Source organism: Felis catus, chromosome D2 (assembly GCF_018350175.1).
Source record: "Felis catus isolate Fca126 chromosome D2, F.catus_Fca126_mat1.0, whole genome shotgun sequence".
Lineage (NCBI taxonomy): Eukaryota > Metazoa > Chordata > Mammalia > Carnivora > Felidae > Felis > Felis catus.
The window spans coordinates 49,729,100-49,744,792 of NC_058378.1; the positions used below are offsets into that span (position 1 = coordinate 49,729,100).

General features: G+C 36.8%; 1 protein-coding gene across 14 annotated transcripts in view; it reads right to left on the minus strand.

Moving 5' to 3' along the window:
- CSGALNACT2 (chondroitin sulfate N-acetylgalactosaminyltransferase 2) overlaps nt 1-15,693 on the minus strand; it is a 46,127-nt gene that overhangs the window by 16,264 nt on the left and 14,170 nt on the right. For 3 of the 14 annotated variants that reach the window (XM_003994194.6, XM_019814158.3, XM_019814157.3), the window contains exons 2-6: nt 11,328-12,263; nt 8,355-8,571; nt 6,907-7,008; nt 3,462-3,640; nt 1,426-1,520 (exon numbers count right to left, since the gene is read on the minus strand). In XM_003994194.6, coding sequence (XP_003994243.1) covers nt 1,426-1,520; nt 3,462-3,640; nt 6,907-7,008; nt 8,355-8,571; nt 11,328-11,988 — 1,254 coding nt within the window. In that variant the 5' untranslated portion in view covers nt 11,989-12,263. Of the gene's footprint in view, nt 1-1,425; nt 1,521-3,461; nt 5,263-5,919; nt 6,012-6,906; nt 7,009-8,354; nt 8,572-11,327; nt 12,264-15,693 lie in introns of those variants that run through there. The other 11 variants (XM_019814155.3, XM_019814159.3, XM_019814160.3 and 8 more) reach the window with 9 other exon arrangements.

The following is a 15,693-nucleotide window of genomic DNA, read 5'->3' on the forward strand; positions in this document are numbered from 1 at the left end:
GCGTCCGACTTTGGCTCAAGTCATGATCTCACAGTTTGTGGGTTCAAACCCCGCACTGGGCTCTGTGCTGACAGCCTGGAGTCTGGAGCCTGCTTCGGATTCTGTGTCTCCCTCTCTCTGTTCCTCCCCTGCTCACATTCTGTCTCTCTCAAAAATAAATAAAACTTAAAAAAAAAAAAGAAAAAAATTTTTTTTGCACATAAAGTCCTATAGATTAGTGAAACTATTATTTTTGGTTCATTAATTTCTGCCTTTATCTTTCTTTCTTCAGAGTTATTTTTCATTTTTTAACATCTTAATTGACTTCTTAGTTTGTTTCCATTTTTATTTAATATTAACAATAAGAGATTAGGCTAAGTGCAATATAGTATCCTGGTCTGGAACCTAGAACAGAAAAAGGATGTTAGTAGAAGAAGTAATGGAATCCTAATCTATAGTGTAGTTAGCAGTACTTACCAATGTTAAGTTCTAATTTTGATCATCACTTATATAGATATTAACCTTAGGGAAACCGGGCGAAGTATAGGAAGGCTCTATATTACCTTTCAAGCCTTTCTGTAAATCTAAATTATTCCAACATAGAAGTTTATTTAAAAAAAAAAAATATTAACTCTATCAAGAACTAGAAGTTCTAATATGTGGCATTTCCACACCATGACTTTCTACGTAATTGCCCACAGAATATTATTCCTTCTTATTTAGTTTTAATTTCTAGTTAATAAGGTTTCTTTTAATTAAAAAAAAAATTGTTTTTTTACTGTTTACTTATTTCTGAGAGACAGAGTGCCAGCAGGGGAGGAGCAGAGAGAGAGAGGGAGACACAGAATCCAAAGCAGGCTCCAGGCTCTGAGCTGTCAGCACAGAGCCCAATGCGGAACTCAAACCCACAAACCATGAACTGAACCATGAGCTGAAGTTGGATGCTTAACCAACTGAGGAACCCAGGCGCCCTTAGTTAATAAGGTTTTTAAAATTAAAATTTATTTTTATTTATTTTTCTTTTATTAAAAAATTTTTAATATTTTTGAGAGAGAGAGAGAGAAAGGGGGAGAGAGAGAGAGAGAGAGAGCATGAGTTGGGGAGGGGCAGAGAGAGAGGGAGACACAGAAACTGAAGCAGGCTGAACCATCCAGGCGTCCCTAAAATTTATTATTACTGAAAATATGTTGGCAGAAATGACTAAAATTTTCATATTCTAGAACATTGCTTTCTCTGTGTCCTAAATTTTTCTTTCCCCCTCTAGAATGGTACTTAATTCTAAAACAATAAATGTGAAACCATCTTATCGTGGGGGGTGTAAAAGAGACAATGAAAATATGTTTATAATAACTACAGTTTTTTATGGAAACTTTCTTTTCTACTTGTGAAACAAATATAAAGGAATCTAGCAAGATCTTTGTGGCTTTTCCTGACAGTGAATCTTACCAGCTGCTGCTCCACAGGCGGTGGTACATCCTGACTGGCATAAACAATGGCAGGGTTGTAAAGACTGAACACCACAGGGTAAAACACCTTCTTACCTATAAATTAAATTATATGATTACATCACACAAAGAAGTCATAAAATGAAAAGACTCATCAGTACTGCATTATCAACATTTTATTAAAGTCTTTCTTCAGTCATATGACTTTATCAATATTGTATTTTATCAATTTTCAGGCTACCAAACATCATGCTAGATTTGACGAAATAATGATGACACATCAGTAGGCCAGGCTATGAAATTATAAGCTAAAATAGACTAAAAAATAGACTAAAGGGTGTTCTACACATTTATTCTCTTTGATTTTAGGAAGATACACAAAGGTGTTCTCTCAGCTATTCATTAGGTAAGCTATTTATTACTCATCATTTCATCTAATTAGTAGGGATAGATGTAGGTTAACCTTTGACAATCACCAAGAACTTAGAAACTTCTGTTAAAGCCATCCTTCAAAACAAATCATAGAAACAGTAAATCCAAAGAATATTATACAATGAACAGATATGTACAGAATTAAAATATAGAACTGTACATGGATTTGAATAAGATTTCTAAAAGCTGGGAAGAGTTAAAATTACCTGATCTAATAGCTGCTGCAGAAGCCTTTGTCATTAGTATTCAAATTGATAGCACTAAAGGGAAGCTAAAGACTAGCTCATCTTCCCCCCAGTAAAGACTGGCCTCAGTCAGTTGTGATAATATGAAGTGCTCAGTAACTATCAAGTACCTGTGGCAATGTGGTAGGCTTTTTATTGCAAGATCCAAACTAGATGCTCATCTCACTTTTGTTAAAACTCACTTAGGAATGGGGAGGTCAATTCTCAGAGGCCAATCTATTTCTAGACATAAAAATATATCTTTCACGTTGAGCAAACATGTTTCCTTCTACTTCCACATTGTGAACTTCATGTTGACTGGTGTCACAAAAGTAAACCTAACCCTCATTTATTCACTAGGTTCTCAAAGAGTTCCTGACAATCATCCCTCATGAAAATAATAAGAAAGTAATAATTTTCATGATATGAATAGTTCTACAAAAAAAATTTACTATGAGATTTTTTAGTACAGAAAACTTCCTTTTCACATTTAAAATAAGATTTGGGGGTGCCCAGGGATGCCTGGGTGGCTCAGTGGGTTAAGAGTCCTTCTCATAGTTCATGAGTTCAAGCCCCACATCAGGCTCTGTGGTGACAGCTCAGAGCCTAGAGCCTGCTTCAAATTCCGTGTCTCCCTCTCTCTCTGCCCCTCCCCGCTCGCACTCTATCTTTCAAAAATAAACAAACATTAAAAAAAAACATCTGGGGGTGCCTGGGTAGCTCAGTTGTTTGAGTGGCCAACTCTTGATTTTGGCTCAGGTCATGATCCCAGGGTCATGGATTGAGCCCTGTGTTGGGCTCCATGTGAAGCCTGCTTAAGATTCATTCTCTCTCTCTCTCTTCTCCGCCTCTCTCCCCTGTTCGCGTGCTTTCTCTCTCTCTCTCTCTCTCAAAAAAAAAAAGATTTGATTTATAAAAATGTCATCTGCCCATACATTTTCAAAAAATATCTACAACACAGGCAAAGAATAGTAAATCATCTAAATCATCCCCATACACATAGCAAGGACACCAAGTACCATCTGTATCTGGACCTGCACGTGTGTCTTTGTGTTGGCACCACCTGCCTGAGGCACAGTGCTACTGACTCACACATCTCCACATTGTCTGCTTGGCTCTTTTTCTGAGAAGTGCTGCTTCCTCCTTGTCAATTTTAAGGCCTTTGCTTATCTGGATTCAATTGTTGGCAACAGAATTTGGCCGCAAGAGAAGAAGGGTATGAACTTCAGAAGGGCAAATTTTCACTTTTCTACTTAATATTCTAGTTAAAGTATGCCTAATATACCTTTAAGAAAACATAATTAACTTGATTCAAAATGTGGGACATGCTGACACTGCGCTAAATTTCTACACTCAGTTCATCTACCAACATTTTACGCACCTGGCTCAGCATTTAACCGGCAGCTGTTAAGGAATTCGGCTGAGAAATATATATCAACATCACAGAAAAACATCAAGACCTCTCCCTTGTCCCAAGCTTGGGCACCCACATTTAGTCCTTGTCCACGATTAAATTCTTCATTCAATGGGATCAAAGTATAATTGTGAAAATTAGACTCACTAGGAGGAAAACATATACAACAAAGGATAAGTCCCATTTAAAGCTTAACAACTCTCTTCTTTCAACACAACTTACGCAGTATGTTTTACGCTCTAGATATTTTTTTACTTTGGTTCTACGTTCATACAGGGAAAGGAAATCTTCAGCTTCACATGTATGATCATCATCAGAGACAGATACTCACTAAATGCCCATATCTGAGGCAATGTGCTGGTGGTGTGAGCTTAAAAACTGTTGAGGGGCCACTGACCTTCAGGATGTTAAAAACTTATTGGGCAGATAAGAAACATACACATGGAAAAATGGCCATTAATATTTGGTAATAAATAATGCATTCCATGTAAATGGTACATGCAAAGAGTACTCTTGCTCTAGAGTTTTTCAGATCTTTGCTCACACGTCTCCTTATCAGAGGAGTCCCCCTCACACCATATGTGAAGTTGCTCTGACTTCCCTCTCTTTCTTCAATATTTACCGCCCTGCCTGGCTTTGCTTTACTCAGTACCACCAGACATGTTTATTCGTGTGTCTTCCCACACTGGAATATAAACTCCATGAGAGCAGGGGCTTTGTTTTGTTTGTTACTATGGATACAGTGCACCTCCTCAAAGAGTAGGGTTCAATAAATATTTGCTGAATGAATGAATGAACAGCAGTTCTGAGAAAAAAGATTGCTTTTGTCTGAGAGTAGTTAGAGATGATGTTAGAAGCAGAATTTAACTTATGCCTTGATTAAAATCCTGACTTCAGTAGTGAGTTTAGAGGTTATTCCAATTAATTATTCTCAAAGGTAAAGAGATGAGAGTAGAAAGCATTTTAGAGAACAGGGATCAGACAAATCAGATTGGAACAAAGGGATCCTAAAATGGGAACAATGAGAGAAGACCAGAAAAGGGTCAGACTGAGGAGTGAGTGCCTTCTGTGAGAAGTTAAAGGACCTGGTCAGTGTCCTTGAGGCAAGGAGGAGTTTTTCTGCCAGGGCCGTGGTTCTCACAATGAAGTCCCCACACCCACAGCATTAGCCTCCCTGGGAAAGTATTAGAAACCTTTCCTGGGTGGGTCTGGGCTACACCCCAGACCTCTGAATCAGATACTAGAGGTGACAATGAGCATCTGTGTCTCTCTTGAGACAGATCATTCCAGGTCGCTCTGATGTTAAAGTTGGGAGAAGTGCTGTGCTAGGGTACAGCTGGCTCAAAAAAGGGACATTTTAGGAAGATAATTCTTGTAACAGTATGGAGAATGGAGAGATGGAAGCAAAGGCTCAAATAGTGTATGGAGTGGACTCCACATGCTCTGAATGCCCACAATGTCCTCCTCATGGGATACAAATCTCTCCTTTCTTTTGGGAAAACTGCTGATTACCACCTCACACTCCCAGCACCCAGCAGAGGAACTAATCATAGAACACCCCAACCACAGTAACTTCCTAGGGGCGGGGACCAGACTCAAGCTGGGCCAATCACAATACCCCCACCCCTCATGAGTGGGCAAAACTCCTTCCCTGGGCTTTTCTCAACTGGATCTGGGAGAAAGCTCTTTCCTCTCTGATGGCAAAGCTGAGAAGATGTGAGCCCAAAGCCGCCAACAGCCATATACCTCACATGTGGAAGAAGCCAATCTGCAATAGGAGAATGAAATCAACATGCAGAGAAAAACAGACAAGAAGATAACAAGAGAATTTTCATGGTATTCAAGTCTCTGGTTCCAGTCCCTAAGATATCAAAGCTGTTTTGTTTTTTTCCCCCAAATTTGGTAATAATCCCCTTAGTTTGGGAGCTGTCCAAAATTCTTTCATAACATTCCCAGTTTCCTTAAGTATTCCCTAAGTTTAAGATAGGTTTCCATCATGTGCCACAGAGGAGTCTTGATTAAAGCAGGGACAACTTCCGTAATACCAATAGAAGTGCTTGGCACTTAGTAGGTGACCTGAAAATGGTAAGCAGGGAAGAAATGAAGGGAGGGGAAACCTGGGTTAGGTGGTGGCAGCAGCAAGAAAGAACAGAGAAGAGGTCCTGTGTAGTAAGCAAGAACTTATTAGAGGTAAAGAATGAGTGAAAGATGCCAGCTCTCAGACATTAAACCCAGGAGATCATGAGAATGGTCTTCGTCTAAACTGAAAGAGGGCCATCGGGAGAAGAATAGCTAGTGTGAAGTAGGAGACAATGTTTGTTTTTTATTCATGTGCTGTGAGAGTCCCTTTGGGGTAGGGACTCCAAGTCCTTCCTCTGTGCCCGTCCTACTCCAACCACCCCAGTCAGACTCCCGAGCGGTGTACCTGGAACATAGTTGGTGGGATTCAATGAATGTTAGTTGAACGGTTCGAGAGGAATGGCCGGCCAGATCTGGACTCTTAGGGAATGGCCACAACTAGCAGAAAGGTAAAGAAGCAAGTAAAAGGATACAGAGTTGGCAGCGGACAAGACAATCAACCTAATACCTTACACTGTAATACATTTATATTTACAAAATATTTACATTTTACAAACATCAGAGGAAAGTGTCAAGAAGGAACTACTGGGTGGTTAGGCATCAAATATAAAAAAGCGATCAAAGAGGATAACACAGAAAAGTTTGAATTTGGCAGCTAGGTCCTAACTTTGGGCTCATAACTTAGAGATGAAAAGGCAGAAGGGCTGTAGAATTAATAATGGAGTATTAAGGAATTACAAATTCATTCATTCAAACCTCTGAGTACCTACTATGTGCCAGGTACTGTATGAGTTGCCTAATTAGAGAATTATTGTTCTATGAGGTTTAGCCAGAAAGGACAGAAACCTACTAGTAGCTGATGAGTATTATAGAGTCAGGTGGTGGTGTCTTAATGACAGGGGAGACCTAAGCATCATTTGCAGGACAAGAAGAATGAACTTGGGGAAATGGAAGGAAAGAAAAGGTGACAAGTGAGAGAAAGCTCAGGAGATAATACTAAAGTGAAGGGATTAGATTTAGAAAAAGGAGAAGAGTCCAACACAAGGGAAGGAAGAAGTAATAAATGGAGGCAAATAAATAGAAGGTAGGTGGGCCACAGAGTGAGAGGGCCCAGATCATGCTAGGCTATCTGTCAAGAGGGCAGGGAAGACATATTATTTAGAGTTGCGTGAGTGAATTGAGGGGTGAAATGAGGAACTTATTATCACCACCACTCATGTGCCCAGCCAACTTTTAAATAGCAGCTATTTAAAATTAACTAATTAAATATCTGAAATTCTCATTCTTCTAATGTTACATATCAAGGACTTCAATGTGGACATGGCTCACCAACCTTGTGACAGATTCTAGGATAGACTTGACTTTAGATAGTCCTTCTTTACCAAAATACACCACTGTGAGATGAATTCTCTTGTCCTGATGAATACACACATCCCTAACAGAATTGAAAAATAAAGTTCATTCAAGAAAATATATAAGGCACTACTCATTCAGAAAGCCATCACATGAAGCTTTAACAAAATGAATGAGGCATTACTCATTTAGAATGAAACTGCAGAAACTTTAAGTAAATATAAAAGCGGCAATATCGTTGAATTATTAAAGAAGTCACAGCAAATGCATAACAACATATGCACATGAATATAACCCTTTGAGGCCCACAGAAGTTGCCATATTTCAAAATCCTTTTGAAACATTTGCTTTGGTATTGCCTTCAGAAGCAAATACAAGCTATTCAAGGAAAGAAGTCTAATCAGTTCATAAACAAATAAATATTCAAGTTGTTGGTCAAGAGTTATTTTGTCTCCAGACTGGCTAATTCCAGAAATTATACCTATCATTAAGGAATAAATATTTGCCATGACTGATGTTACTTACTGTAAAGAATAATGTAGCATCTGAAAGCAATTCCAAGAAGGGCAGTAAAAAATGCTTTAGGAAATCAGATCTCAAGTGAGCTATTCCAAACAGGTAAAACTCATTGGAAGCATGATTTCTATATATTTTGCTACAGAACAGCATTAACTAATTTTTAAGTCCAATGATTTCAATATGAGAATAAAGATGGGATTATAAAGCATTAAAACTAGCATATTAGAATATTAAAAACATGGCAAAGGTTAAATTAAAACAAAAAAGCAAACTTTCCCCAGCTAGCTACCCTAATAACATACTTACTAATTTTTTTTAACACTTAGCATTTTAAAATATCCAAATTTAATGACAAAAAAGTTTTTAAAAATTATTAAACTCTCTGCTTCTCAAGATGGAATAACTGTCTCCCATTTTTAGTTGAATGTTTGTATTTCCAAAATTCATTTCAATTTTGAAATTCAAATTGTTCTCAAGGGAATCTTCTGGGGAAATAGCATTGTCCTATATCGTGATTGTGAAGGCAATTATGAGTGTATAGATATGTCAAAACTCATGAAACTTCTACTTAAAATATGTGGGTTTTATTTATGTAATTTATACCTTAATAAAGTTATTTTTAAAGATTCAACTTGCCCTAAAGTGAATTCACACACAATTATAAAGGTCATCAAATGTAGTTTCTAATAGTTGTCACTCTCAATTTATTTCAAAGTTCAAACTGTCAATAACACACTATATTACACATGCTTAAAAAAAAGAGAATAGCAAAAATTAAAATTCCCAAAGCCTACAAAATTACTCTATAATTCTAAGTAATCATACTCAATGAAGATGACTTAAGTAAATCTGCATGAAATGTGATTTTTTTACAAGTGCTTAGTCAAATCATGACACCCTGAGAGTTACCTGAAGTTCTGCATAAACTGCGCAAAGGCTTCAGTTCTTTCAGCAAGTGGCACAATGATATTAATAATTGATCTAGTAATGTCAATCATCTCGCTCTTCACTTTCATGAGAGGTCCAAAAGGGCGGAAGAGGGTCACATGTCTATATTCCATAAGGTCTGCTTTCTTAAAAAAGAGTTCATACTGTGTGCCCTTATCTCTCTCGGTGCGATAATAACCTAAAGGAAAGAGTTAGGGATAAAGATGTCTCTATGTCAAAGTTTACAAATTCAATGTGAATACTGATTTTACTCAAAGATCAAGAGTACAACAGTAGACTGCAGGGTTTTTAATCATTTTGTGAAAATATTTACCCCATTGTACAGTTGTAAACAATTCTTTCTTTAAAAGGAGAGGTTAAAAAAAATGTTCACTGCTCTGTTATTATTCAATCCATAAATATGCTTCAAGTCACAACTGCCCCTTTTTACATATAACTTTTTTTAAATAGTAGAGCCTATCAACATAGTAATCTTATGATAAAAATAAATTACTTCTAGCAGTATTAAATTCTAGACCTGAGAGTCAAAACTTCTATTGCTCAGTTCGGTTCAATGAAAATAAATGGAATACCTTCGTGTCATTCATTGGTAGTACAAAGAGGGCTATGTGGTCCTGGTTTTGATAAAGGGTTAGTCTAGTGAGGAAGACAAAAATAAGTAAAAACAATACAGTGATATATACCTTACTCTACACACACACACACACACACACACACACACACACACACACACACACACAATGTCTTTCTCTCTCTCTCTGAAGAGAGTGAAGTCAAAGAAAAATTAGTACAGATTTAAACATGGTGTTGTGAGATGCCTCCAGGAGAAAAGTCTGGAAGTCTATCGGGCAATCTGATTTTTAAGTGTGACATTCAAGAGAGAGGTAAGACCTATAGATGTGTGAGTCAGCCAATATCTGGGAATAAAACAATGAACAAGACAGACCGATTCCACTCCCTCCTGAGGCTTACAGTCTAAGAGGAACTACAAATTAGGAAATGGGCAATGCCAACTACTATGATAAGTGCTATGAGAGGAGACATGGGTAGAGGTAACAGGAGGACACAGGAAGCACTGATATCTTAGACTTGTAGGTTGGAGATGACTTCTAAGTGAAGTGACATCTAAGTTAAAGTCTGGAAGAGGAATAGGAGTTACTCAATCTTCCTTCCTTCCATCTTCCTTCCTTCCTTCCTTCCTTCCTTCCTTCCTTCCTTCCTTCCTTTCCTTCCTTTCCTTCCTTTCCTTCCTTTCCTTCCTTTCCTTCCTTCCTTTTCTTTCTTTATTGGCAAGAGGAGTAACAGAGTGGAGGAAAAGTGGGGAAAAAAATATGTTCCATACAGAGAAAACTCTGTCAGTGAAAGATTCCAAAGAGTTATAAGATAAGCAGAGGTTGTAGAATATAAAACTGACATAGCTTCCTTTCTTTTAGGCAAATGTGAAGACATTTTGCATTTTAGTGAATTATTTCCTCAGCAGCTTTCAATTCTGCCATAAACTACAAATATGGTGAAAAGACAAAAACTGAGCTTGCAGAAAAATTAGAAGAGTTTTGAGAGAAACAACCCATCCAAAATTGCAGTAAGTGACAGCAGAAAAAAAAGAAGTGACTACAATGAAAAGATAGCTGCAATGCCACAGAAAAGCACAAGCCCTCCAATGGTCTCAAGGTGCTACCATATTGTAGTATAGCAAGTACTACCCATGATGATTCAGGGTCAAAGAAACTACATACGGTATACTGTTCACAGAATCAAGCAAAGAGAACTTTTTTTTTTTTTAATTTTTTAATGTTTTTATTTTTGAGACAGAGAGAGACAGAGCATGAGCAGGGGAGGGGCAGAGAGAGAGGGAGACACAGAATCCAAAGCAGGCTCCAGGCTCTGAGATGTCAGCAGAGAGCCCGATGCGGGGCTCAAACTCACAGACTGTGAGATCATGACCTGAGCTGAAGTCGGATGCTCAACCGACTGAGCCACCCAGGCGCCCCAAGAGAACTTTTAAGAAAGATTTATATCCAAAATGGTTTTTAACTTTGTAATTAAACATCTAGCAGGAGATATAAAGTTGGAAATGGGTAGGAACCTGTAATTATTCCTGTTTCTATCCATCAGCAAATGTCTTAAATTTATGGAAGTGTTCCTCAACTTTTGAGTCATACCCCATTTTGGTATGTATAAATGCCATCCCCTCTCTGCAGTCTGTATTAGCAAAACAGGTTATTTCTTTACTTTTCCAAAAGCCAAATATGCTTTTCAAAATTATGTATGCCTCCTTGATGTTCTGACATGTGCTTCTCTTCCTCCTAAAATACAGAATAACTACCAATCTACTAAATTAGGGTTTTTTTTCTTTTCTTTACCAAATAGTTTTCAAATCATTAACTTTAGTTCATACATTTAAAAAAATATAAAAAGGAATATCAAGACCAGATAAGAGAGGAATGCAAATACATACATGTACACACATAGCCCTAAGAGCCCTTTAACTTGACTAGTACTCTTCTACATAATCTTAGAAATATTCTATTTCCCTGGTCCTTATTCTTTTATTATGATCACGATATAACTTTTTTTAAAAAGCCACTTCAGGGCACCTGGGTGGCTCAGTTGGTTAAGCATTCAACTCTTGGTTTTGGCTTAGGTCATGATCTCAGGGTTTGTGAGACTGAGTCCCACGTCAGGCTCTGTACTGACAGAATCCCTCCTTGGGATTCTCTCTCCCTCTCTCTCTGCCCCTCCCTCCATTTGCTCCCTGTCTCTCAAAAATAAATAAATAAACTTAAAAAAAAAAGTCACTTCAAATTCTTGGTGGAATGAAGTAGGTAAAAAATTAAATGTTCCACTACTGTAGATAATGACTTGTATTTCCAACATAGAATAATAGCATTTTGTCATACGAACAACTATGTATGAGCACATTTTTCACATTACCTTCTATGAAGTCATTTTCATTAAATATCATTTTCTCTCCAAGGGGACTGTCCTCCTCTTCCTGTTCATCATCTTCATCAGGATTATTAATAACCTCTAAGCCGGCTTCAATAACTTCTACCAATTCATCTCGCTTGTCTTTTCTAACTGGCTTTTCCTCAGGATGGCGAGTGAGACCCATTTCCAACTGGAATACTTTCATTAAGGTAAAACTTTCAAAAGGAATGACTCCATACTCACTAGGTAATTTGGCTCCTATGCTAACTTCAGCTTTGTCAATTTGGGAATGAAGAAACTCTAAAAGATCACTAGGTGTTTGTTCTTTGTTGCCTTGATAGCCTATGCCATTAGCCCCTACATTCTTTCTCTCTTGCAATGATCTCATCTTCTCACTCATTTCTTGTAATTCTTGTTTTAGTTGGGCAATTTGGCGTTTCAGACTGGTAGCCCTGGTTTGATAATGTTCTTCTTGCTCCTGTAGGAGGGCCTGGTAATACTCTTTACCATAGTTTTCCCCAATAACACCAGGAAGAGGTGCATTTCCATCAGTCTGGGGCGCGCATTCCAGAAGGTATAAAAATAATACCAAACTGCAGAGTAAAGCAAGACCCAACAGCAGCCAGTGGGTCCGGGTCTGAAGAATCAATCCTCTTCTAGGCATTCTTATTCATGTGGACTTGCCTAATGAGATAAGTTCTTTGGTTGTTCATTCCTTTAGAAAAAGGTTATCACAAATTAAAAACAAAATCAGGATTTCCATTAAAGGTACCAAAATGAACTCTGCTATAGCTTAAAAACTTTCTTCCGTCAGCAGTGAAGGCTGCTTGCAGAAATGAAAAATAGTGCATACTTCCTGTATTGTTACCATGACATCCAGAATAAAGAAATCCGATCTACAGAATCAGATAAAATTCCATTATATGTGTGGTGATTTTTCTGAAAGAAACAGATCAGAATCAATCAGAATTTTGTTTCCTTAAACATATCAAATTGTTGGTAGTTTCGGTAAACTTAGCTATGTGACTACTATATGTAGAACACCATAAGAAGTGCTAATAACAATGTAGAATATTCAGTAAATGCTGGGAGAAAGGATTAAGAAAAATACCTTATATAACACTAAAATGCCATATGTAATACTTTTAACCAGAATGTCTACACATCCATAACCTGAATAAATCAAAGAAACATTAAAATTATGTTTAGCATAGTTATTGTTACATAGACACTAACGTTTCTAATTACTTGAAAATTATATAATTTATAACTTTATTAACATAATATTTAGATTAATACCCCATTTCCCACCTAGAGCATATCACCATTTGGGAACTGAGTTTCCATAAATTGTTTCCGTTATGTTGGTAATGGCTTACTAGAGAGATATATTTTCTTCCAGTTTATTCAGTTCAAGCATTGTTTTATTAAATTTCAATGGATGAACTCAACCAATATTAAAGCCTTAAAATTAAGTGAGGGGTGGAGGGGAGGGACAATTCCAAAAGGTCACAGACATCTGGAAAACACATTAAGAAATATTTTTACATCCAAAGTCCTCCCATAGAGTATTTGGACATTAGATCACATAATTCTTTCCACTGTATTACACAGCAACAGATTTCCTACAAGTCTGGAAAGGTTTAGAGTCTATTTTAAAAACAACAACAACAACAAAAACTCAAAGCACAAAACAAAACAGAACGACCATTTTAATGTTTACCTATGAGGAAAAAAATTCAGAAACAATTTATAAATTTACAAAATCGCATGCTCTGTTCATACCACACAACCAGTTGTGTGAGTCTGTATTTCTATTTAAACTAAAGATTCTTCATTCTATAAATAGAGAAGGTTAAATTTAGGAGAATGGAGGCAGGGGAGGTCCCTGCTGCAGAGAGAACTTTTATTTTAACAAAGTATTTGGCAAGAAGGATATGTGATACTCCAGCAGACTTTTTATAAAGATGGTTTCTACCGGTGCGGCAGACCCTATGGAAGATCACCAGGGAACATCAGCCCTAGTCACTTTCTTAGTGAGTAGGGAAAGCCTGGATGCCTTCTGTGAAAAATGTTGCAATGTGTGTTGTGGTTTGTTGTTGTTGTATATGTGTGTATGTGTGTGGAACATATCTGTATAAAAATGTAGGATAGATTCAAACTTCTTATGGCCAGTAGACCACAAATAATGGTAATCACCCTTAGCCATTTATTACTTACGTTAACCAAATGATAACCAAGTATCATGAAAATTTTAATTTACTACTAGGAAGTTTTACTATGATGGCATCTCTTTCATTGATTATAAATCTTATTTTAAGTGATGTAGAAAAAAACAGGAAAAAAACTTGGTATAAATAAAAGTATCTAGGGGTGCCTGGGTGGCTCAGCCAGTTGAAAGTCTGACTTCAGCTCAGGTCATGACCTCATAGTTTATGAGTTCAAGCCCTGCATCAGGCTCTGCGCAGACAGCTTGGAGCCTGGAGCCTGCTTCAGATTCTGTGTCTCCCTCTCTCCGCCTCCCCCGCTTGTGCTCTCCCTCTCTCTATAATAAATAAATAAACATTAAAAAATTATTTTAAGAAAGGTATCTAATTAAAAAATAAGGATGCAAAGCTAATATTAGTTCTAGGACTTTACCACGTCTCAAAACCATAGTTCTTAGCTTGAATATCATTACTTAAAAGATAAAATTCAGAGGTATCTCTTTTAACTACTTATAAGTTATTACTAGCCTGCTTATTAGGGAAAAGACTAAAACTGAAAATGTAGAGCCACAATCTTACATAAGTTATTAATAAAGTTATACATATTTAACACATTCTAGGTAGTTTTGCTATAAGCATCTTTCCCACAAGCATTTTTGCTGAATAACTAATAAGGTCATAAGGCAATTTTGCTGTCAAAGATTAAAAAAAAAACTGGCTGACAGTTTCTTGGTTTTATCAACTAGATGACAGCTTGGTTTCATTTCTCCATTGACCGTAGTACTCCCATTTTTATATTATATAAATCTTAGCCCCCATAATATTCTATCCAGTGGTTGAATTTTGAAACCACCCTTCCCACAGAACTTTGGAATGTCTATCAATGGACATCTGACAATATGACAAAAACAAACAACAGTGTAGAAGGATTTTACAATACAATACAAAGCTAAGTTACAAATATGTATCCTAGTATTTGGAAACTGATGCCTCTCTTTAATGAAGGAAAAATTTTTCATGAAAAAATAAAGTGCAATGCTGAACACGGACATGGATCAACAAGCAAAAAAAAAAAAGTGTAATACTATGAAAAAAAGACTTTGAAGACAAGTGTTTAGGTACAATTCACAAAATAAAATCAGTTATTTGCACAATACTGCCATAAATCTACACACATTTTAAATATATTCAAATATTTTGTATTTTACAATAGTTTTTAAAATTTTGTTATTCATTTTTCATTTTTCACTATGTCCTTTTTAATAAATGCCCCTTTTTTATTTTTCATGATTTTATCTTTTATGGTGAAGTTGCTTTATGGCCAATTAGCTATGCAGGAAAAATGCTTGTGGCAAAGATGCTGCAAAAACACCAGACATGATTTAACTAAATATAGTATACTCAAACTGTTTTGAAATGAAATTTGATTAATAGAACTAAAAGCATGTAGTCGAAGTATGTCTACCTTTTATTAATATGGTACCTCATAGCTTTCTTCTTTATATAGCATTGTATTTGAAACTGTGAGATGTGATCCATTACAAGGGTCACTTCTAAAGGTTTACTTTTCACTGAAATTGAACAGGAACTATCAGTGTATACCACATATAGCAGTAAGTTTTTTATTACAATTATGTATATGTATGAGATCTACACATAAAATATATTTATAAGAGGGTTGTGGTCCAAAAACCCTGGACAATACTGATTAAAAAAGTATTTTTAGGGGCGCCTGGGTGGCGCAGTCGGTTAAGCGTCCGACTTCAGCCAGGTCATGATCTTGCGGTCCGTGAGTTCGAGCCCCGCGTCAGGCTCTGGGCTGATGGCTCAGAGCCTGGAGCCTGTTTCCGATTCTGTGTCTCCCTCTCTCTCTGCCCCTCCCCCGTTCATGCTCTGTCTCTCTCTGTCCCAAAAATAAATAAACGTTGAAAAAAAAATTGAAAAAAAAAAGTATTTTTATACATTTCCTATGCCAACTTTTAAAATAATGTTGATTAATTATAGCCAAAGTATGGAGAAAGTAAACGTGCACTGACTGATGAATGGATAAAGATGTGGTGTGTATATGTATGTATGTATGTATGTATGTATGTGTGTGTACACACACACACACAATGGAGTATCAGTCGGCAATCAAAAAGAATGAAATGTTGCCATTTGCA